Source organism: Mobula hypostoma, chromosome 14 (assembly GCF_963921235.1).
Source record: "Mobula hypostoma chromosome 14, sMobHyp1.1, whole genome shotgun sequence".
Classification (NCBI taxonomy): Eukaryota; Metazoa; Chordata; class Chondrichthyes; order Myliobatiformes; family Myliobatidae; genus Mobula; species Mobula hypostoma.
In genome coordinates, this window is record NC_086110.1 from 41,515,410 (window position 1) to 41,541,019 (window position 25,610).

At 37.2% G+C, this 25,610-nt stretch overlaps 1 protein-coding gene across 2 annotated transcripts in view; it reads right to left on the reverse strand.

Annotated features, from left to right (window-relative positions):
- Positions 1–15,280: 15,280 nt before the first annotated feature.
- Positions 15,281–25,610, reverse strand: part of ap1g1 (adaptor related protein complex 1 subunit gamma 1) — a 92,620-nt gene continuing 82,290 nt past the window's right edge. For both annotated transcript variants that reach the window (XM_063066999.1, XM_063066998.1), the window contains exons 22-23: positions 23,595–23,693; positions 15,281–20,578 (exon numbers count right to left, since the gene is read on the reverse strand). In XM_063066999.1, the coding sequence (XP_062923069.1) occupies positions 20,477–20,578; positions 23,595–23,693 (201 nt within the window). In that variant the 3' untranslated portion in view covers positions 15,281–20,476. The remainder of the gene's footprint in view (positions 20,579–23,594; positions 23,694–25,610) is intronic.

The following is a 25,610-nucleotide window of genomic DNA, read 5'->3' on the forward strand; positions in this document are numbered from 1 at the left end:
TAAACAAAAGGTAGAAGCAATTCACACTGACACAAACATGTGCAGAGTTTTTGTTAAACTATCACCAAAAGAAAATGAAAGTAGCATTGTACCATGAGAAGATGAGATGAGGATTGTAGGTGAGAAAGTTAGCTTATTTTAACCTCAGCTTAACACTGGTGAGAAGAACTCACGTAGCAATAGCAAACCAATTAAGTTGATTTCCAGTGACAGTTTGTGAATGACTGAATGGACAGCTGAGGGTGGTTATGGCTATTTTTAGATTAATATTAAAGTTTTAATATTAAACCATCATGTGTCTTCCTGTAAATCCAGAAAATCTATGTAAGGCATTTCCAGAATTACAAACCCCACAAACTCAAATCTGGAAAGATAAGTTGAGGTATTTTCCCCCAAGTTCAAATTTCAAACTCATTTCAAAACAGAAGAAAAAAATTCTAGGATTGCATTAAAATGAAACTTTTGCTCTAATGACCTGAATTTAGAGGCTTGGTTGTTACTGTATAATATAGGACAATGTTAACAAAAGGAACATTAATCTTCAGTTATTCTCTCACTGATTCCTTTTTAATGGAATACTGAATGCCTCCTGCTCAATACTTAGAACAGGTTAAAAACTGAGGTAATAATTTATATTTTGCTATAAATAGAGATGGTATTTTAGGTTTCCTATGACCAAGAACACATACGAGTAGATAAAAATTAGTCAAAGATGAAAGATGGTAAAGATTTTGACTGATTTCCAAATTAAATACTTGTTTGATTTGCTGTTAAAAAATCCTTATGATCTGCTTTCTGAGATCATTCTACACTTTACTAAAATGTAGATGTACTTCCCATCCTGCAGTCTTCAATGGATTCAGTTCTAAGATTTATGATCTTGAATATGTTATTAGAATCCAATTATCTCTTTCGAAATCTTGGAGAATGTGGTACCCATTCATAACATACAGCAATGTAGATCTTAATATGTTTGAATAATATTCAATTATTTTTGCTTTACATTTTTAACACTTAATGTTGCAGCTATTGGGCACTCCATTGGTTGGGGTCACCCATGGATTTTACGTCCCAGCTGTTTACATGATATGTAAGCCAGGGCAGTATGATATGGAAAGCAGGCTGTTGCCCATGTAGCAAGTTCCCCCTCTCCACGTAGCTGATGAATCCAAAGGAATGGCAGAGACCAATATAGCTTGGCACCAACGGCGCCACAGGAGTTGCCAGTCAGCATTGACCTCAATGTAGGACTGCCCAAGTGAATCAAGCTCGAGTCTTTTCCTCCTTTCCGAGTTTGCTCCTGAAGCCTTCCCCAGGTAGCTGAGGTTTGAGATCAGGTTTTTTTCTCCTAGATGATCTGTCAACCATGGCTGATGAGCTCCATCTGCCCAAAGTGACTGGTTTTAAGGCGCTGTTAATCCCCCCTTTCTCCTGTCAGTAAAAACTGTTCCCCTGGGCTTAGTAGCTAAGCCACACATGAAAGCCAGGAGCTGGATTTGGTTGTCAGAGGCCATTTGAGACGTACACCATTGATAGCATTTAATAGATAATGGGAGCTTATCCCCAGAACCACCCCCAGCTAGAACAAAATTAAGGAACTGCAACATTTGGAAAGCAGCAAAAATTGCACAATACGTACTCACAGTACTTTAAACATTCTATTCAATTCAATCTTATGTATTTAAATTATTCTTAGCTTTCAACAGGTTTTTTTTAAATTATGGTCACAAGGAAAACAACAGTGATAACACCAACTATTCAACACACTTGTTACTATTACAATTGTAGTGGCAGCATCTCATTGAAAGTTAATTCTTTTGGACCCTTCTGTTTTTTAAAAACCTAACTCGCATCTTCAGTACAGCAATCTACTTTAGCATGAGTTTAAACATGATTGATGAGATTCGACAGTGAAAGCATTACTGATCTACTCTTTCAACCCCAAGATGGAACAGAAAATTAAAACTTAATATTTTTGATTTTTTTTTAAGTAGCTAAATAATTCTGAACCGTTGAAATGTATTGAGAGTTTACTGAACTCAGAACTCTGGATATTTACTCTTAATTTGAAGACATAGCTGAAATACCAAATGGAGAACATGTTTATGTGGACTATTTGGACTTCCAGAACATTCAATGAAGTTGGAGCTCATGGAATTAAGATAACTTATTGATCGATTAAGGAAATTGGGTGAGCAGCAGAAAACAAAGTCAGGATAATGGACAAAGCTCTCCAAAAGCCAGATGTTCATTGTGGCATCTCAAAAGGATCCATTTTACACCCTCAGCTTCTAAATTAATTTAATAACATAGGCAATATTTTATCCACATTTGCCCACAACAAAGGCGGCAATAATAATCAATGTAAGTGAATGCAAAAAGTTAAAGATAGTAACAGAACATTCAAAACAGGTAAGCAAGCACAACCCGGTGGCAAGAACATTGATTTCTCCAACTTCTGGTACTCACTCCACCCTCTATCTCTTCTCCTCACGTCTTTCACCTCCCCTTGATGTCTCACTCCTTCCCTTTCTTCCAATATCCACTCTGTTCCATTAAATTCCTCCTTCTCCTGCCCTTTCCCTTTTCTACTACTTACCTCCCAGCTTATTTCATTCCTCCTCCTCAACCATCTGACTTGTCACCTTCTAGCTTCCTCTCCTCCCACTTTGTTATTCTAGGATCTTCCTCCTTCCTTTGCAGTTCTGATGAAGGGTGTCGGCCCAAGATATTGACTGTTGATTCATTTCCATAGATGCAGCTGAGCTACTGAGCTCCGGGGAAGGGGGAGGGGGTAGGAGGAGTTCCATATCAACCTTTGATTCAAAAGTAAAAGATCTTCTTCTGCACCTAAATTCAAAGATGATCTTGTTTCCTGTATTTGTTATTGTGATTAATAGTATGAGAATTGGAATTAAACAGATGCCCTGATATACACATGCATTATGTCACTTTAGCAGCTCTGGCAATGCTGTTCAACTTGTAGAGGCCAGGGTCTTTGATCTGGTGCTCCCACTAAATGCCACACTTTGCACTAAAAGGTTATGCATTTACTTATTTATTGTGATACAGTGCAGAATAGGCCCTTCTAGCCCCTTGTGCTGCACCACCCAGCAACCCCCAATTTACAATGAACACTTAGCCTAGCAACAGGTATGTCTTTGGACTGTAGGAAGAAACCAGAGCACCCAGAGGAAACCCACACTGCCACGGGGAGAACGTACAAACTCTTAATCAGCAGCTGCAGGAATTGAACCCGAGTTGCCAGTACTGTAAAGCGTAGTCTTAACCACCACGCTACTGTGCCGCACCAATATTTTGAAATATTACACAAATCATATTTTAAGAAATCCATTTTCATTCAAAATTGTTAAAGAAATTAGGTCATTCATTGAATAATACATCTTGCAATGCACTCAGAAACATCATCATTGATGTAACCCAGGGTCACAAGGTGTTTCGGGTCTTTCAACATCAGACACCCTTGCCTGGGCGAGGGTGCAATTCATGAAGGCAGTGTACAATATTTCACCTGCATTTTAATTTCATTAGGCAACTAGTTCTTTGGCACATCCCTCAGCCAACATAACATTTATGTAAATAAATGAATTCTTTTAAACAGGTCAAGGATGGCCTGTAGAATAATACATATAATCCAAGTTTAGATATGACATAGGAGTTTCCAGCTTCGTCAGAGTCATAACCATTTGATAACACTCCCTAAATCTCATACCATCGAGAGGCAATGTGGATTCGGTGTAATTAACTGGCATACTTGAATTCAACCTCATAATACATTTAAGATGGCCTAAACAGGTATTTTAAGACTGTATAGATGGAGGTGAAATTTCCACCCCATTAAATAAATTTAGATTTGTATATATAATTTAGATTTGGATATAGTCTCTAGAGAGCTTCAAGTACTAAATTTATTTAATACATGTTACTGGGCAAAAGATTATTACATAAATAATAGTGCCTTTACTGGTTTAAATATTTCTTCACAATTTGTGCAACGGAATCTTTTATTACCATTCCTGTTAGGAATTGCCACTGTGTTAGTAAATGATAAGCTCAGTCAAATTTAAGCGAGATGTTCAAAGGTGATTTTTTTTTAAAAAAACACATTTACCTGCTGAGCAAGTTTCATTTAACAACTGATAAGCCAACTCATATCATAGCTTAAAATAACCCACTTCTATTAAGTGCTTCAATTTAACAATCTTTATTCTATACATAAGCTCTGACAAAGTCCACACACTATATTTCTGAAGTATCATTAGCCTGAAATGTTAACTTCTTTTTCCAGTTGTTGACTGATGTGCTGAATACTTCCAGCATATTTTTTAAAATTTCAAATAACTGCATTTTTATTTTCAGTTTCACAATTACATTTAGTTGTCAAGAGTGGACATCAGTAACAAATTTTCACGCATAACTTTGGCAACTTTTTTCACAAAAGGGTATTATTTAATACTTCTGAAGATCATGGATTGACAGGAATATTTGTGATGGTAGAAATGAGGCACCAGAATTGGTGTTGGAATTCCATAGGACTTCATGGATGTTACATTTGGAACTACCACTAGTTTTTCCCCCTTTACATATAGCCAATGAAATTTGACATTGTCAAAATGAGCCATGCAAAATAATTGGAGGACTTGAATCACTCAAACAAGTTAGCTGTTATCTGATTTTTGGATGTTTTGTGGGTGAATCTTCCAAGCAGGAGAAAATAAAGTAGATAGGAGAGTAAGAGAGTGAGATTAGGAACAAAGGTGTGAGTGTGATGAATGTGAGTGATAGAAATCATGGATAAGTACCAAGCTCAGGAACGGAGAGACATCCAGGGTTGCAGCTGCATGTATATAATAAGACCCTAAGACATAGGAGCAGAATTAGGCCATTTAACCCATTGAGTCTACCTCACCATTTCATCATGGCTGGTCCATTTTCCCTCTCAGTCCCAATCTCCTGCCTTCACTCTGTATACCTTCATGCCCTGACCAAACAAGAATCTATCAACCTCTGCCTTAAATATACATAAAGACTTGGCCTCCGCAGCTGCCTGTGGCAAAGAATTCCAGATTCACCACTCTCTGGCTGAAGAAATTCCTCCCCATTTTCATTCTAAAGGGACACCCTTCTAAATTGAGGCTGTGTCCTCTGGTCTTAGACTCTCCCACCATAGGAAATATCCTCTCCACATCCACTCTATCAAGGCCTTTCACCATACCATTCAATAGGTTTCAATTAGGTCACCCCCATTCTTCTGAATTCCAGTAAATACAGGCCCAGAGCCATCAAACACTCTTCATACATTTTTCATGAACCTCCTTTGAACTTTCTCCAATTTCAGAACATCCTTTCGAAGATAAGGGGCTCAAAACTACTCACAATACTCCAAGTGAGGCCTCAGCAGTGCTTTTTAAAGTCTTAACATTACATCCTTGCTTTTATATTCTAGTCTTCTTGAGATAAATGCTAACATCGCATATGCCTTCCTTACCAGACTCCACATGCAAATTAACCTTTAGGTTAATCCTGCACAAGGACTCCCAAGACCATTTACACCTCAGTTTCTTTGTATTTTCTCTCCATTTTGGAAAATAGTCAACCCTTTCATTTCTACCAAAGTGCATGACCATACATTTGCTGACACTGTATTCCATCTGCCACTTCACTGCCCTTTCTCCTGATCTGTCTAGGTCTCTCTGCTTCCTCAAAGTAACCTGACCCTCCATCTCCGTGCCATCTGCAAACTTTGTAAACATCAATTCCATTATCCAAATCATTAACATAGAATGAGAAAAAATCTGTCTCAGTACAGACCCCTGTGGAACACCACTAGACACCAGAAGTCAACCAGAAAAGGCTCCCTTTATTTCCATTATTTGCCTTCTGCCAGCCAGCCATTGTTTAATCCACGCCAGAATCTTCCTGTAATACCATGGACTCTTAACTTATTAAGCAGCCTCATGCGTGGTACCTTGTTAAAGGCCTTCTGAAAATCCAAATACGTACACACATCAACCAATTCTCCTTTGTCTATTCTGCTTGTTATTTCTTCAAAGAATTCCAACAGATTTGTCAGGCATGATTTTCCCTTGAGGAAACCATGCTGACTACAGCCTATTTTTTCATGTGCTTCCAAGTACCCCAAGACCTCATCCTTAAGATTCCACTCTTAAGAAAGGAAGAAGGCAGCAGAAAGGAAAGAAAGAACAGTTAGCCTGACTTCAGTGGTTGGGAAAATGTTAGAGTCAATTATTAAAGATGAGATGATGGAGTACTTGGTGACTCAGGACAAGATAGTTACAAAGTCAGCATGGTTTCCTTCAGGGAAAATCCTGCCTGATGAACCTGTTGGAATTCTTTCCAGAGATTACAAGTAGGATAGATAATGGGGATGCAGTGGATGTTGTATATTTGGACTTTCAGAAGACCTTTGACAAGGTGCCACACCCAAGGCTACTTACCAGATTAAGAGCCCATGGTATTACTAACATGGTTAGAGCATTAGCTGATTGGTAGGAGGCAGCGAGTGGGAATAAAAGGATCCTTTTCTGGTTGGCTGCCAGTGACTAGTGGTGTTCCATAGCAGTCGGTGTTGGGACCACTTCTTTTTCGGCTGTATATAAATGATTTAATGATGTAATAGATGGCCTTGTTGCCAAGTTTGCAGATGATACAAAGATTGGTGAAGGGGCAGGTAGTGTTGAGAAAACAGGGAGGATGCAGAAGGACTTAAACAGATTAGGAGAATGGGCAAGAAAGTAGCAAATGGAATATAATGTTGGAAAATGCATGGTCATGCACTTTGGTAGTAGAAATAAATGTGTGGACTATTTTCTAAACGGGGAGAAAATCCAAAAATCTGAGATGCAAAGGATCTTGGGAGTCCTTGTGCAGAACACCCTGAAGGTTAACTTGCAGGTCGAGTCAGAGATGAGGAAGGCAAATGCAATGTTAGCATTCATTTCAGGAAGTCTAGAATACAAGAACAAGGATGTGATGCTGAGGCTGTATAAGGCACTGGTGACACCTCACCCTGAGTATTGTGAACAGTTTTGGGCCCCTCATCTTAGAAAAGATGTTTTGGCACTGGAGAGGGTCCAGAGGAGGTTCACAAGGATGATTCCAGAAATGAAAAGGTATCATACGAGGAACATTTGATGGCTCTGGGACTGATGTTAACAACTTAACATTTGTCATTTGACTTTTTATCTTGCTGAATCTTATTCTCAATCATTTTGATCATCCAGGGACCAGACATTTTTAATGTCCCTTCATTGCTACCATGAACGGATACACTCAGACCTCATCTGAAAGCTCTCCATCTTTGAAGACTGGCAATTGACAGTTTTATTTGGCAAGTTCAATTCCTACTTTCCTGTGCCTGTCTTGTTCTCAGTATGTTGTATATCAGTGATTTAGATGATGGAATAGATGGCCTTGTGGCCAAGTTTGCAGATGATATGAAGATTGGTGGAGGGGCAGGTAGTGTTGAGGAAACAGGTAGGATGAAGGACATAGACGGATTTGGAGAATGGGCAAGAAAGTAGCAAGTGAAATACAATGTTTTAAAATGCATGGTGATGCACTTTGGTAGTTAAAAAAAATGTGCTATTTTCTAACTGGGCAGAAAATCCAAAAATCTGAGCTATAAAGGGACTCGCGAGTCCTCCTAAAAGTTGACTTGCAGCTTGAGTTGATGGTGAGGAAGGCAAATGCAATGTTAGCTTTCATTTCAAGAGATCTTGAGTACAAAAGCAGGGATGTGATGCTGAGGCTTTATAAGGCACTGGAAAGGCCTCACCTTGAGTATTGTGTACAGTTTTGAGCTCATCGAAGATGTGCTGGCATTGGAGAGGGTCCAGAGGCTATGCACAAGGATGATTCCGGCAATGAAAGAGTTATCATACAAGGAACATTTGATGGCTCTGGGTTTGTACTCGCAGGAATTTAGAAGGATGGGCGGGGGGGGATATCACTGAAACCTTTCAATTGTTGAAAGGACTAGACAGAGTAGATGTGGAAAGGATGTTTCCCATGTTGGGAAGTCTAGCACAAGAGGGCACAGCCTCAGAACAGAGCCCTTTCAAAACAGATGCAGATTAATTTCTTTAGCCAAAGGGTAGTGAATTTGTGAAATTTATTGCCATATGCAGCTGTGGAGGCCAGGTCGTTGTGAGTATTTGAGGCAGAGATTGACAGGTTCTTCATTAAAATGGCATCAAAGGCTACAGGGAGGCTGGGAATTGCAGTTGAGGGGGGAAAAAAGCATCAGCTATGATTGAATGTCAGAGCAGACTCGATGGGCCAGATAGCCCAATTCTGCTCCTACATCTTATGGTCTTAATAATCAACTCCAACGTCTTCCCAACCACTGAGGTCAGATTAGCCTATAGTTTCCTTTCTTTTGCCTCTCTCCCTCTTGAAGAGTGGAATGATGTTTGCAATTTTCCAGTCTTCCAGAACCACTCCAGAATCTAGTGATTCTTGAAAGATTATTACTAATGCCTCCAAAATCTCTACAGCCACCACTTTCAGAACCCTGGGGTGTACTCTATTTGGTCCAGGTGGCCTTTCTACCCTCAGACAGAACTTCTCCCTAGTAAAGGTAACTTCACATGAAACTTCCAATATACTGCTAGTGCGTTCCTCAGTGAAGACTGATGCAAAATACTTAATCAGTTTCTCTACCATTTCCTCGTCCCCCATTACTACCTCTCCAGCATCAGTCTCCAGTGGTCCGATATCCACTCTCGTCTCTTTTACACTTTATGCATCTGAAGAATTTTTGGTATCCTTTTGGTAATAGAAGGAACCAGCAGATGAAATGGATCTAGCCAGGAAGCCAAGAATTTCCTACATAAAGTAATTTTCACAAATTACTGATCAATAATTTTCACAAAAAAACGAAGAAAGCAGATAAGCATTTCAACTTATCCAAATTCTACAATGTTTTTTGAGACAAATATGAGATTATCATTAAAAATTGAAATGGGATTAAATGTATTGATTATTATACATTTAGGAATATTGAAATATTTGGGCAGAATTACATCACATTTGCCTGTCTGAAAATTTGCTTTCACTATTTTGTTCTACTATTTAAACTTGCAACACAAGAATACACTTTGGTAGACAATATTTACTGTAAAACCCATCTTACGATACACTTCATTACATACCTCCTGGAAGTGCAGATAAAATTCATACACATTATTCTAAAACAACAGGAATTCTGCAGATGCTGGAAATTCAAGCAACATACATCAAAGTTGCTGGTGAACGCAGCAGGCCAGGCAGCATCTATAGGAAGAGGCGCAGTCGACGTTTCAGGCCGAGACCTGGCCTGCTGCGTTCACCAGCAACTTTGATGTATGTCACATTATTCTAACTCCACTTCTCATATCTATAAAATTAAGTTAGATTTGTTAAGCACAGAGACAAGAATTTCCTACAGAGTTCAGTAGCAGACCCAATAAGGACCCCCATCAGATACCAACTGCCATGTTTATATCTATACCATACCAAGGAGGGAAGAGTCACATTTCCTGAGCATCTTTCATAAAAATATTTACACAATCAACACTTTTTTTTTAATCAGAATGCCCAGATTCCCGATGATATAAAAGTGCTCCCCACTACTGGTTTTCCCCTAGGTGAATCACATCTTCAATTTCTTTACTTACTCATCTTCTCTCTAGTAGCCTACTGCTTGGAATAACTTACATGATTGCTGCTCACCCAAACAAAGAAAAGATCCACAACCACAGGAGATCCAACTTTCCGATAAGAGGTATAGATAGGATAAATGCAAGCAGGCCTTTTCCCCACTGAGGTTGAGTGAGAGTACAACTGGAGGTCATGGGTTAAGGGGAACCTGGAGAAAAGCTTCTTCACTCAAAGGGTCATGAGTGTGTGCAAAGTGCGTGTGAATTGATGTCAACATTTAAGTTCGGATAGGGACATGGATGGCAGGGAGTATGGCAGGCTATGGTCCGGGTGCAGGTCAAGGGACTAGCCAGTTTAAATGGTTCGGCACAGACTAAATGAGCTGAAGGGTCTGTTTCTCTCCTGTACCTTTCTGTGACTCTATAAAGTAGTACTATTTTCAAAAGGCTCATTCCCATATTTGCTCAATTCCTATAATAGAGCTAGTCAATTTCAATTTGCCATTCCCAGCTGCACACTACAGTAATGCCAGACTTTTTTTTCATCATTTATCATCACTATTTATACAATTGTGTTTGTGATTTCTGAAGTTAGTAACTTCCAAGATTTCAGAAAATTTCGTTAATCATTGTAAAGGACTAGAAATTACAGACTTTTTTATTGCATTCTTCTAATACTCAGAATTCTTGCAGAATAATTTAAGTCCATTTCATGCTTTGTGACAACTTTGTTCAAGACTTGCTTTGAATTTTTTTAATGCTGTGATCATCTGATAAAGTCATTAACAGAATATAATCCTTTGAAATTAACCATCTCCCAAAAAGGATCAGCTAACCACATATATGTGACAATTAAAGTTCTCATCAATTTCCTGGTTACCCCACTAACTATTCAAACAACTACAGTAAGTATAGGAGCAATTTCAAGAGTTGCTCTAAGTGACTTTCTAACTTGAAGACTTCAGGACTACAATGGGAAAAAAATTCTTGACCGAGAGTGACTCCAGCAACTCAAGATAATCCAATACAAAAATGTTTATTAGACTTGCACTTCATCTAAAATGTTATACCCTCTCATAATTGAATAAAGCAGTTCCAGGGTTGTTCCTTAAAAATGCGAATTTATCAGAACACATCACACTCATTCCATGTATCCTGAATAGTAGCAGAGGTTAAAAGGTTGTGTTCATTAGTAATACATCAATAACCTATGGCCATCAGATTTCCAAAGCAAATGCCATGGCTGTCTGTAAACAGCTTTACGTTGTACTTGTTTTAAAATTCATCAATGCATTAAGTATACAAAAGTGCATGCTTCTCAGAAGACAGACAATAAATATTCCAGGCATTTGATTATTTCCAAATATAAAAAATGTCTCAGATAAATACACCAGCTTAGTTCATAATATTTTTGATAGCGATGAAATGGTTTACAATCTGAATTTTAGGGTAGAGTGTTATGGCTACAAAATTGGCAATTGTATTCCAAGAGACTTGAGCTAAAAGTGTCACCAACTTACAACTAACCTTTTGGTTTAAGTTCTGCAAACAATTTATGTTTTTGCAGTATTCAAGTTTAATAATTTTACATTGTTTTGCTAATACATACATTTAAAATAAAAGTTTTTTCAAATCACAGGCATAAGGCCACATTAATACTGAAGGGTGATGCCCAATTCTTGAATGTTTTCAGTAAACACCACTTTTTATAAAAACAAAAAATTAAGACATTAAAGCCAGTGGGAAAATTAATATCAATGCTTTAATAAATATATACATTAGTGCTTTTGAGAGGAAGCTGAAGGTGAAACTCAGGGAGTTGAGAAGAAATAAGGTTTCACATGAATGCATCAAGCCTTTCATCTTAATTCAGGTGTTTATCACCAACCTTTACTCAAGGGTGAAATACAGCTCAAAATAACTTGCATCAGCTTGTTTGGATCTTTACACTATCAACTTATGATAAGAAACAACCCAAGCTATTAAAAAACAAAGTAACTTAATTACCTAGCAGTTACAGAGCAACAGCCACAAAATCGAAGTTAATACTTAAATGTCTTGTAAATAATTAAATATGGCTTATTTATAGAATAACGTGCCTCAGAGACAGTTTAGCGTTATTACAGTAAAAATGCATCAGTTGTCTCCCCATGATAATATGAAATCAGTTTGGTCTAGATTGGATGATCTGGGACTTAGTTTATACAGCAACAAATTACTGCTATTTGATGACTGGTACAGAGAATAGGTCAAAGTCTTAATCGATCAAAGTCTATCAGCTTGTAGTTTTTACATAATAATTAGCTGTTTAGGATTAACTGCAGTCCTCTTGGATACTGTGTCATGGTGGTATGGTGGTACTCGTTCTGACCTAACAGTCAAACTTCAGTCCTCAATTTCACAGAAGTGTACATATTTGTTCCTTTATCATATTGGTATAGAAACACTTTTCATTAACTTCTCCATGTTAGCAATCTTACCTTTAAGATTTGATTAACATTTCTAATGATCAAGGACTTCTATGTACAGATAGGTTGCATAAATGGTTAAACTACATTGACCAAATTAAGGACAATGGAAATCAATAAACAGATGCCATTTTTACTAGAAATTAGTACTAGTTTCACACACATATACACAAGGTCATGGAAATCTCTCCTAAAGTCAATGAAAATTTGGGACAGACTATCAGACAAGCATATCAAGGAATACAAGAAAGGCCAAGTAAATGAATTCCAGGTACAGATTATAAATCGTTTGTTTTAGATGCATTTCACCTTTCAAACTAGGTCAGTTTTGAGTGGTGAAATACAGGTTGACCTTCACTAATCCGACTCCCTGCAATCTAGTTCCTTCGATAATCTGGCACTGATTATGCTTAATGTGATCCTTCTGTAATTCGGCATTTTCACTAATTCCGCACTCCTCAGGTCCCAGTGGTGCCAGATTAGTGAAGGTCAACCTGTACATTCCAAAATAAACTCCTTACTGGATGGCCTTTGAATATCTTGACTCAATTTTGAAAACAACTCCTTTCTACACATCTATTCAGGATGTGTGCACATAATCTAGGTAGATTATCATAATTCTGTATTAAGGAAGTACAGCATTTAATTGCAGCAAAGCCTGAACCAATTGTTAGCTATACTATCCAGTGGGTGTGTGAATTTCACTGTAGTATTCAAGAGACAGGATCGGTACGTTCTACTTCACTGTCCAAGACCTCATTTCACATTATGGAATGGGAAAGCAGCTGGCACAATTGCTTACATATGAAGACGTATTTGCCATTTTCTTTGGATAGAAATCCTCCTCCATCAAATTTTATCTGAAGTCAAGCCTTCCTGTTTGGCTGAGACAATTACATTGTGATGAGTATTACACAAATACATGAAATTATTTTATTCAACCTAAATGAATGAGAAATGCCTGTTTACTGTTGCTTTGTATCAAGCTTACCTTTAGTAACTTTCTCCTTGGTCGTCTGCAGTTGGTAACTGGTTTCTTCCTGGCCAGCTGCAGACTGCTACTCAGTTCAGCTCATGGTTGAATATGGAAGCCTGAAGCATGTCAATAGTCAGAAGCCAGCACAGTGACTTGCTAAAGGGTCAGGTGCACTTGACATCAACCTGAACAATTGAACATCTAGATTGTTTGGAAAAGAATTATGACACCAGTCATTTGTATAATGTCACTCATTCTCTGGGAAAAGATAAAATGGATGCATGTACTTTATTTATGTTGGTTAACATTAACCTAGTACTTTAAAGTTTAACTGATTTTTTAAAATAGATTAATTAGATGCTTTTCTGAGACTTAAAATGTTTCAATATCCCTTGATCTATTTTAAAGTTGTTAAAATGTTCTGGTTGAGGGCCTCAAGACCTCGTGCCAGCAGAAGTGTAGATCAGGGTACAAGTTTCTGAGTGACTATCTTGTCTGCCTTCCATCTGCAACAGACAGGGTGCAGAATGATCTTGCCCTATTTTCTGTAGTACTCAGCCAAGTACTGCTTCCTCTGCATTCTATCAGTTAGTAATGTGCACACTAATTAAGATCCTGTCATAAATAAGTCTAGTATAGCACTTCTGAAGCCGAAGAAAATTTGTCCTTACTTTTGTAATGTGAACAATATCCCAAAGCCCTTCAAAAGTAAATGTTAGATATAGCATTTGAAGATCAGGGCCAAAATACATTCTCAAAGATAAGGGATATTGAAGCAATAAAGAAAGTAAAAACCACGAGTAGGAAGTTAGTGTTGAGTATTAAGCTATCAATGTCCCGCTGTAACCTCTGACAGCCCTCCACATTATCCACAACACCTCCAACCTTTGTGTGTCATCAGCAAATTTACTAACCCATCCCTCCACTTCCTCATCCAGGTCATTTATAAAAATCACAAAGAGTAAGGGTCCCAGAACAGCTCTGCAGATTACGCAGAGAAAAAAAGCTGTATTAACCTCAATACATGAATAACACAGAGTAAGTCATTTTAATCCAACAAAATATCTGTTTCAAGTAACTTTGAACAGGCAAGTTTTAATGATTGTTGGAAGACAATGTAATAAAAAAACAGGAATATGTTTCAATAGTGATGACAGATTTTAAAATCAGAAAGGAGCTATCAGAAGGATTTAGTTTTTTTAAAAAAAAAGCTGATGATAGTTGTCATGAGTGAAGAACAAAAAAAGTCGTCCAACAAATTTAGGCCCTTAAGAGCCAGCAAGCTGTATGAGCATCAAGGGAAAGTAACTCTGGAATGACTGCAGTTTGGCAAAGAGCCAGAAGATGATACCACTAAACTTTCTGGGAAATCTCTTATAGATATCACTTTACCTTTCAATTTCACTTTGTAATTGTTTTAAAATCCAATTGTCAGATGAGAAAAATGAACAAACACCTGCTGTTTTAGCTCATCTCTAACCACTATCCAGGTACCAGAACTGCCATTCCAGGTAAAACAAATTTGTACTTCCAGTTCAGTCTGCTGCATTCAGTGTTCGTGATGTGGTCTTCACCTGTCCATAACAGTTTTGGAAGAAAACAGAAAAATCATTCTATTCACCTTCTTCTTGCAACTTAAAACTTTCCCAATAATGATCAAAGGCCCTTAATTTAAGACATTGTGGCGACCCATTTTCTAGCACCCATGAACCAGCTCACGAAACAGCACGCGCAGGCAGAGGGCCGGCCCCAAAAAGGGCGCCAGGCCATCTTCACCAGCAGGGGGAAAAACCCACGCGTGGAAAGGGTCTGGGAATATGCATTCCCCACAGCAGTCCCGCCCGACTTGTTAAGTGCTTATCATGTTGTTTTTCCAAATGGCCATCACAGCAGATTTACTCCCATATATGAAACATCCAATAAATAGAAATGCAAAGACCTGAAATTAACCCTTAGTATTTTTCAACTCAAGTGTTAAGATTATAAAATACATAATGGGAAAGACCATGAATTAAAGGCAACTGAGGAAATCACAGTGCAAAGTTCTAAACTTTAACGTAAAACCAACAAATGAAATACTGAAGAATTGTAACAATGCTCTCTAATCATAAACATCCTAGTAATAAAACACTGGAAAAATTAACTATGGACTTTTCCATTTATTTTATTAGTCAATGATCAATTTTTGCAACCCAAAAGACAAAACATACAAATCTAAAATGACCCAGTTACTTTCATGTCCCATTCACTTCAAGATCAATGGACATCATTTTGTACAATATCTCAAAAATAAGCTTGTAGTAATTGTTTATTTTCCCAATGATAGACGTATTTCATAAAACTTACAATATAGTTAAGGATAAAGAATCACAGGCGAGGCACATCTTATGAAATGGAAAAAGTGAAAAAATTTGATGCACTTGAAGACCTAGTTCCCCGTCTCCGTATCATATGGTACAGTAACAAAGCAATCTTAAAGAATGGAATGCCAGCTTTCAAAACTGCAGGCTCAGTTTCACCAGTAAAATTTGCAGTAATGCATCAGGTAATTGAAATCAAATATAAGGCTGTTTACACATTAATTCATGCATCCTGACAGTTTAAGAGGTATGGATTAGATTGTAATAGTTCAAACAATTCCCAAACTTAGACAACTCTTACCTGTATTTTATACATTGTTTCAGATCAAGGCAACTTTTATCCCCAAACATAGCTTCCCTAAACATTCACCCCTCAGTATTTATAATGCTACTGAAAATTTTCTCCAGGAAAGAATAGCAGGCCAATGGAGCACACTCCTCCATAAACCTGACAACCATATTTTCTTTATTTAGAAAGAAAAGATACACCCACTAGAAGGAATACCAATTTGCACAATTCTCAGATTTGGGTATGTTACACATCAAAACAAAACTCCTTCCCAAGCCAAATATGTAGCACGTTAGCAAAGTCTATTGCATGAAATTGTCTCCAATGAGGAATCATCTTTGTGAAAGAAATTTTCTGCACTGATTTAGCCTTTTTAATCAACGTAAGGAGATGAACTACTGGCAGTAATTAAGGTGCTGGCAGATAATGTAAGACTCTAAGAACTATTAATTTGTGTATATTAACTAATACTTAACCCAATTCATATTTCTTGAATGCAACCATAGAATTTAATAAAGCAGTCCCACAATAGAAGTGAACATTTACACCAGTGAATACAAGCCATGATTTTAAAAAATCTCTTCAGTCCTCAAAACACTTTTGTCCATGATCCAGCAACAAAATGAAAGCTGAATGAATAGTGCTTTGAAATTAATGTGATAAAGCAAATCTCTGGGTTCAAAAATGAAGGCTGTACAGCATCAGAAAGGTGCAAGTGCAGAAACAGCAATCTTTTGCTCTCAGCACAAAGATTCAAAGCAATAAAAACAGATGTTAGTAGATCAACATAAAACCATAAAACTTGCTGACCCACATTTTTACTTTATTGCACAGTGTACGAAGTGAATTTAATCAGTAGTCAAAATGTCTGCTTTCTCACTCTTATCCACCTATTTCATTTTTAAAAATTCACCAGCAGACTTCAATAATACAAATATTTAATTAAATTGCCCCCCAAATATTATTAGACACTATGCATTTCTAGAATACATTCATATGAAAGTCTCTATACAACAGCGTGGGAGTGCTCACATCTCCTTTCCACTCATTTGAATATTTACACCTGCCAGTGCTTGGAGCCTCAAACCACCATGATTTTTAAAAACATTTGCTATGATGAATTTGAATAATAGCATAATAATTTGAAAAAGATTAACAGTTAGTGGCTTTGCTTTGTAGGAATGTATTGATTTTTTTTTAATGTACATGTTTCTTGTTGGTTTACCTACAATTCAAAACAGATTAAAATCATATCCAGACAGTATTATTTTAAACAATTTGGATAAAATGTCATGTTTTCTTTTAAAGGATAACTAATAACTTTGTTAATGATATAAAAATGGTTGGAGTGGACATGTTCAATTTCTGATTCACTTTCAGTTGACCAATCAGGTAGGAGTAAAACAAAATGATTAAAAGCACACAAATTCATGAACAAACTCAGTTATTTAACTATTTCTGACAGATGCTCATTAACTTATGACAGCGAAGGTTCCAGCATATCACCAAATGATGAAGAAAGATATATATGCTGCACTGAGTAGTACAAAAATATCTGGACTATCTAAACTATACAAAAATAAAAGATTTGAAAACATGACATTAATATCCTTGGTGTGGACCAAAATTATTTGAATCCCTGTCAAACAGAAAACAATTAAGTGATAGTATAACCAAACATTTTTTTCAGATCAATGACCTCAATCAGGAGTTATGACAGATCACAGCTCTAAAATTTCCCATCTCCTGCTCAATCAGCTGAATATTTCCCATATTTTCTATTTAATTTCCAGCTAAAGCAAATTTTTAGTTTGACTTTAAGCTTTATTTTAATAGACACTCTGCTCTACAATAAACTAGAAAATAATTACTAAAAAGTGCTGAAGTATTTGTAATCAATATTTAACATAACTGCCAGCATGCTGTAAATATCTATAATAAGGTCATCGTTGATATCTTAATGGAAAGTCCTTCAACCATAGCTAGACTTCTAAGAGCCCAAAACAAAAATTAATCAACGAACTTGGGGAGAGGGAAGTGAATTTATTGTTAATACGTATTTCTTTGCCTAATTATTTTTCTTGCACAGTAGCAATTATTTAATGGCAAATCAATCACTACCATTTCCATTAGATCAATTGAAATCAATGGACAATGGATAGTTTACCATATTAATTACATAAACTATTTCCATCTAACTGGGAAACTATTTCATGTATTTTTAAAAATGCAATTTTACAGTGCCCCATTGGTTATTAAATATTATGAATTTACTAATGGCCTGTTAAATTATTGATTTATTCCTTTTTATAGAAAGTTATACATATTTTTAAAATGCAGATGGCACAGGCACACCTATTAAATTATGGTACTGAACTAATGAAATCAGCTCAAACTGTTAATTAACATGGAAATGAAACATGGAGATAGTAACAATCCATAATTACGAACCGGTAAGCAATATCCTGTAATCAATGCTCTGGCACAAATATCTAAACACAATTGCGTTAAATAAGGCATCCCCAGAAATTTACACATTTTCTTTACTTTTGATCAAAATGAACAAGTGGAAAACATTATGATTTCAAGTACTCAACTAGATTAACAGCAGAGAAACCACTCCAATTCTGTTAATTACTGGGTTTTATATGAAGAACATAGACTGTAGTGATAATGCTTCATTTACCAGAGTAACCAGTTTCCTGAACAATCATTTCATATTGTGCTTACAAAAACATACTGTAGCTTGTATACACTATGTGCTAAACAGTTTCATATTAATCCTCTGACAACCAAGAGCAACTTTCATCTTTTATGGCAAGCTAAATTTAAAAACTTTAAACCATCCTTGCTTGAACATTTACTGAAATAGTTACACTTTATGGATGCAGGCATCAAGGATAAGAGCATCAAGTAGATATACCATCAACTGCTCAAATACATTCAGGATTTGTCAAAAACTATCCAATGTTTCTATCTGATATAAAATAAATAACCCTTTTTTGCCGACCAAACCCCACCCTACCAAACAAAAGATCAAATAAAATGGCAGGCAGAAGTAACATTTTCAGAGCAGGTGACCTGTTCTGTTTGGTTAATTAAACCTTTATTAAACTAATGTTAAGCCACTTTAAATTTCACACCAAAAGCAAGGTCATGATTTTTGTTTATTAAGCATTTTGCTTTAATACTTGTTATCTTTTGGGGTAAAGACTTGAAATTGCAATAACTCATTTAGAGAGCCATTACAAAATATTCTAAATATATTACTTAAACCCAATTGTTTTATTATTTAGTCAATGCATCTATTTGCAAATATATCAAAAACCATTCTGCAAGTCCATAAAATTGAAAACCCAATCAAATTCATTTTCAAAGGATTTGGGGATTGGAATTTGTGGGATACCAATTAACAAATAACAATTAAAATATCCAAAAGAAATTGTTTTTGCCATTATTGAAGTCAATTACTCCAAAATAATTGTTACATAATACCAACACAATGGCATTTCATGATACACATAAAGCTGTCCAAGAAACACAAAACTTTGTCATTTGAATTTAAATGGATCAGACTTTGAGGTTGAAATGTTGGCTAAGGTGTATTTGTTGACAAAAATAATCAACTTCCAACAAAAGAGGAATATCAATCAAATTCCAGTTCAAAAAGGTGAAAAAAATTTACCATCTCTGTGCAAACCAAATTATCTACTTTATGCGGACTACTTTTAGCTATTAAAACAGGTTTTTGAAAAAAGTACTGTTTTTCATATCAGGAGAATAATAATTCACTTCAGATTCATTGTTTACCACTAACTGGAATATCACAGACATTTAAAGCTCATTATAAAAAATAAAGAAAATGAATCAAGTTACTGAGCATCAGCGATCCTCCCACTACTGATTCTACCTAGACTATAAACAGCCCATACATAAGAATGAGTGCTTGGGAGACTGACAGTACGGATTTGCTGGTTGCTGTGGGATTGCAGGCATCTTCTGTTGCCTGGGAACTCAGCTGGTGGCTGCAATGGCGATTTCAGAACTGTTCAGGTTACGAACAATTCACAGGAAAAAAACTACCGTAACCTGGGGACGACTTGTACAAGTGCATTTTTGGTTGAGTGTCATCATCCAATTTTTACTGTTCAACTAGTAAATGCTAAAAGGGCAAAAATGCATTGAACATTTTATGAAAGAACCATTCCAAAATGAATTGAAAATCATTACAGTATAGGACCTACAATCAATTTATAATGCTCTCTAATGCAGTTCCCAAAGTATTAATGACAAAAAATAAACAAAAAGGTTTCTTGATATCTTGACTCTGAAATCTTGTAAAGCTGCAGAACTCTTACTGACTCTAGGGTAGCACTGACTGGATCACAACTCCTGTGTAATTGTTCCAAGTTCTACAAAGATCAGTAGGGTAAAGCAGAAACAATGTGTAGTGCATACCACGAGCTGATACTCCATTGATGAGCACGATGTTGATAGAGACTAACATGGACATGTTTTGAAAAAGGAATAGCAATTGTAGGCAGATGTTCTTCATAATTGGTCATTATTTTTGCATCCCACATTCCAAACATTAAGCTGTGGATGTAGGCACACGCAGGATACAATCTTCCCAATGATTTACTAAAATCCACTGGTTGAAAAGAGGGGTGTTGCCTCCCAAAAACAAAAAAAATTAAGAATCACTGCCATGATTGAGGAGGGAAGTTATTTACTTCTGCTAAATCTTGCACTGGTGATCCATTGAGGTTGTACGTAATCTTGATTCTCATACGGAGTTGTTGCTATAAAAGACAAAATTGACCAGGATTACCAGACAGTTATGAACTAAGTAGTAGTGACAGGCACTGCATCAGCAACCTAGAGGGTGATTAATTACCAAAAGGACCAAGTGCCAAATTGAACAATGAGGATTGGTAACTTTTAGACAAGAATAATAAATTACCACAGGCACCTTGGTTATCTGTAACAAAGGAGACTGAGACTGCAGATGCTGGAAGTTGGAGCAAAAATAATCTGCTGGAAGAGCTCAACAGGTCAGACAACATCCATGGAGGGAAATAGACTGATGATTTTTGGATCAAGACATGAAGGATCTCAGCCTAAAACATCAACAACTGCCCATTTACCTCCACAGATGCCACAAGACCTGTTTCGTTCCTCCAAAAGCTTTTTAAAAAATCTATAACAAATACTGATTGGGAACTTCCAATGGCTACCTATTGTGATTGAGACATTATTAACCCTGCTGCAAATACTTGGATTCTTCAAGTAGCTTTGCAACTAGAAACAGGTGATAACTGCAACATGCCAGTGTTGTCCACAGCACAGTAGTAGAAAAAGATCCACAAATTTGACAGAAAATTGTGAAAAATAGATCCTTAATCAGGGTTCATAAATTTAAGATCTTGCTTCAAGAAAAGCCATATTTAAAAAAAAATCAGAGGGAATTAGGACTTAAATAGGAAAGAGAAATTCAAAATGGGATTTGTATTTTTATGCATAGAATTCTTGGAAAAATCATTTGGAGGTTTTAAAATGAAATCTTCCAAATCGTGAAGTACATCTACATTGTGGCATGTCAGAATTGTTCAACCTTGTTAGAATGCCTCAGCAAAATATTGCAGCTTGGAACTTATGAGCTACGCAAGAGCACCACCATCTGAGCCAAAGCCAAAACTGATTCCTCAGGATGTTTTTAAAACACAGGAGGGCAGTATTTGCACCACTGTCTGTAGCTAATATTACAGTTATATTTTTCATATTATATTGAATGCTGCAATAAACCCAAACTTATCATTTCTGGGAAACAATCAAATTCTGTCGATGTGATTTACAACATTCCTATCTCCTAGCCCATTGACTGTTTTATCTTCAATTCAACCATCAATGCTTACTCTCAATTACATTTACCAGTCAAAATGCATTAAAAATATTTTGTCAATTGTGTCATCTTGAGGGAAAGACAATTCCTCTCGGTACAGTGATGGAAGTCCATGCAGTCATCATTTTAGAAGGCTGCAATTTGGCCCAGTGGGTCCCGGGGAGAAATTTATTCTCATATATCCATCAATGGCCTTCAATTTGTCTGCCATTAACTTACAGCACATGATAAAAAGCCGATTAACTTATCAGAGGGTCTTTGAGATGGGGGTGGAAACCAGAGTACCTAGACATTTACAAGGCCATGGAAAGAAAATGTTAAGTATGTCGAGACCCTGGAGCTGCAGAGTACCAGCACTTATTGCTGCACTTGTAACCCTGGCTGGATTACTGGTAAGTACTACAGGAATATCAGTCAAGAGATTACGTTCTAAATGCCGTTCCCCTATACTGAGGTTGTGCACTCTTGGCCGAGATTCACCCACTATAGGAAACATCCTCTTCGCATCCACTATCAATATAAGCCTTTCAATATGTGATAGGTTTCAGTGAGGTTCTTCTGAACTCCCGCAAGTACAGACCTGGAGACATCAGTCTTCGTATGTTAACCCTTTCATTTTTGGAATAATTTGTGAACCTCCTCTGGACCCTCTTCAATGCCAGCACATCTTTTCTTAGATAAGGAGCCCAAACTACTCACAATGCTCCAAGTGCAACCTTATAAAGCCCCAACATTACATCCTTGCTCTTTTATTCTAGTCCTCTCGAAACGAATGCTAATATCATATTTGCCATCCATACCACTGACTCACTGAAGGCCAGTGGCGTAGTGGTGTTCACAATGGACTTCGAGGCAAGTGGTCCCAGGCTTGAATGTGGCTGGCTCCTTGCACACTCTCCATCTGTGCAGGGTTGAGCATCAAGCTCGTAACCCAGCCTCATAAAACACAGACAGAAAAACAGCAAGGTTGTTGACTGATGCACCACAAGGTGTGGAGAGGAGCAACAACCACTGACACAATCCCCGCCCCCCCTTTTTTTTTTACCAACTCCATTTTCACATCAACTCTCCTACAGCAGAAGCAATTTACAAGGCAAAGTAACCTACCCAAGGACATGCAGGTTGCATGTGGAGAAAACACATGGTTAAAATGTGCAAATACCACACAGACAACACTTAAAGTCAGGAATGAATTTGGGCCTCTGGCACTATGAGGCAGTAGTTCTACTACTTGTAGTGTCCCTTCCATCTTGCCATAACATGCAAATTCTGGTACTAGACCAGGAAATTTTGGGGGTGTCTGACCAATTGGGCAGCATCCATGGGAAAACTGAATGGATTTGCATTTTGGGTTACTGACTTTTTATAGAGTTTGTGGACTGAGGAATCTTCAGATCATGATGCTGGCCCTCTTTCTCATGTCATGTCTGTTGCTTGGCCGGTTAAGAGTACTTCTTGTATTTTTTCCATTTTTGTTTCAGATTTCTGCAGTATTTTACTTCTCAATCCCTGCCTGGTCAGTTCTGAAACAGGTGCCCGTCCTGGCTTTCCCAATATTTTCTTTCATGTCAGATTAACAGAAACTGATACATTCGGTATTCATACTTAATTTTTATATTTTTTCCCCTCTGCTCTCTTTCAAACAGATCAACAGACAAAAAGCAAGGCTTCGCCACCTTCTCAGTCAGCACCAATCTGTTGTTAATCTTCACTTGGTTTCTGCCCTAAAATAGACACCCCCTTTGTTCTTGCCATCCATTTTCACTGTTCTCACAAAGGGACATTAAACTGAAATGCTGACTAGTTCTTTCTCCATATATATATCTAATATTTGCAGATGTTTGCTGAATCGTGTCAGCTCAGGTTACACTTGGAAGGCAGCAAAAATTTGCTAAAACACTTAAGAACTTGTGTACCTTCTGCGGATTGAGCACTTTAATGACCTGTGTGACAGCTCCTGCATTTCGTGCTGGAATTATGTTATTACTTGGAGAAAGAAGCTGCAGTTGAAATGTCTGCAAAAATAAAGCAAACAAGAAGTTGATAAGTGTTCTGACCTGATATAGCCTTAATACTACAATAAGCAGTATTTATTCTCTTGAAATGAATACACTCTTCATCCATCATAAAAATCAATCAAAGCTTGCATGCAGTAATCAGAAACTCTGATAGCATGTCTTAAACAAATCAGCCTCTACTATTGATTCCAAGTGCTATTTGATGGAAACACACACAATCCTCACTTAATATATTGTTACTTTAACATTCCCACTGGATCAAAACCCTCAACTTGCTTTGAGGTTGCAGATTGCACACTCTTTAAGTGCAGCAATCAAAAATTTGTTAAACATGGATGGTTGGTGAAATGACCAAGTGGCATTATTGATGTTCTGTTTTAAAGCAAAACGATCCACAAGAAAATGGGCAAAATGAGCAGCTTATAGTGGCAGTCTTCTCTTTATGCATAGCATGAACTCTCATAACATCTTTGAAGAATCAAATAGCACAAGCAAATGCATTTGCATGGAACTCCATTGCTTTGTCCAATAATACTGAGGACCCCCAAGCAGATAAGGCCTAGAATCAATATCCACATTCAAATGAATGAGAATTCTTGAGATGATCATTAGGAAAAAAAAATCAAGCTGAGTTATTAATTTTTTAGAAAACTTATTTTTACTCTAGAATTACAAATAGTTTAAATAATGTTTTATAGTTGAGATGTTTAATTATCAAAGCATGGATATACAAGGATACATCTTCTAGGAGGTAGTAACTTAACAGCTGAAACTAATGCAGTCTGAGAAGGGATGGGCAATGTATGAATAAAATGAAGAGTTTTCATCTCATCATTCTTCTTGAAGGGGTATTGAATAATTTCACTGAGAGGGCTTAAACCAGTTGGTTAACAAGGTGACAGATGTGTTTAAAAATAAAAGCCAGAAAATCATGTGGCAGGATTCATCAACCCTTCCAGGCAGCATCAAGCAACTGTGACCCACTGACATGAGACAGACTTGGTTGAATGATATTCTTGTAGGAGGCTCAGGGTTGTCTGGACCAGGCCACAGACTTCAGGTAGTTGCAGATGGAGGCAATGAATGAAGGTGGACCATCATGACACAGCAAGAGAATGGCCTGATGGTAGCTGTGAACCAGAGATAGGAGTAGGCAAGGGATGTAGAAACGAAGGGGTGAGACAAGGTAAGGGTAGAGACAGATGGATGTTTAGAACAGGGATATTGAGGGTGATTAAATGGAAGGGGTGGCATAGGGAATGAGTGAATCTGGAGAAAGGTGAGACATGGAATAAAGAATACATGTTTCAGTTTATCTACATAAATTGCCTGGTGGCTTTAAATGTGCACACGCTTATGCAAGGTCAGGCCCATTTGTGCTGCGTAAAAATAGGTGTGTTTACTTGTTTATTATTTATTGAGTGTCACAGCGTGGAGTAGGGCCTTCCAACCCTTTGAGCCAAACTGCCCCAAGCAACCTCTGACAAGCCCAATTAACCTTAACCTAATCACAGAACAATTTACATATCCATACATATAAGAAAACCAAAATATCTCTGATACTGCAATTAAGTCTTTCATAGCACCTATGCATACATTTACCTGTCCATATAGCAAAGTCAACTGAAAATTGTATGAATCACCACTGTTCACATCTGTTTACACTTGCAATTCTGGTCACTACACAATGGGAAAGATGTGATAGTAGCATAAAACATGCAAAGAATATTTACAAAGTTGTTTCTTTGGACAATGATTGACATGTAATGTTATCCACAGGAAAGACCCACTTTGGATGATGACTAAAGGCTGATTTATACTTCTGCATCAACTTGATGCTGTAAGTACGGCGTTGCCGCGAACCTTACGCAGATTCCCTACCTCTCGCAAAATGTAACTACGCATCGCGGCAAC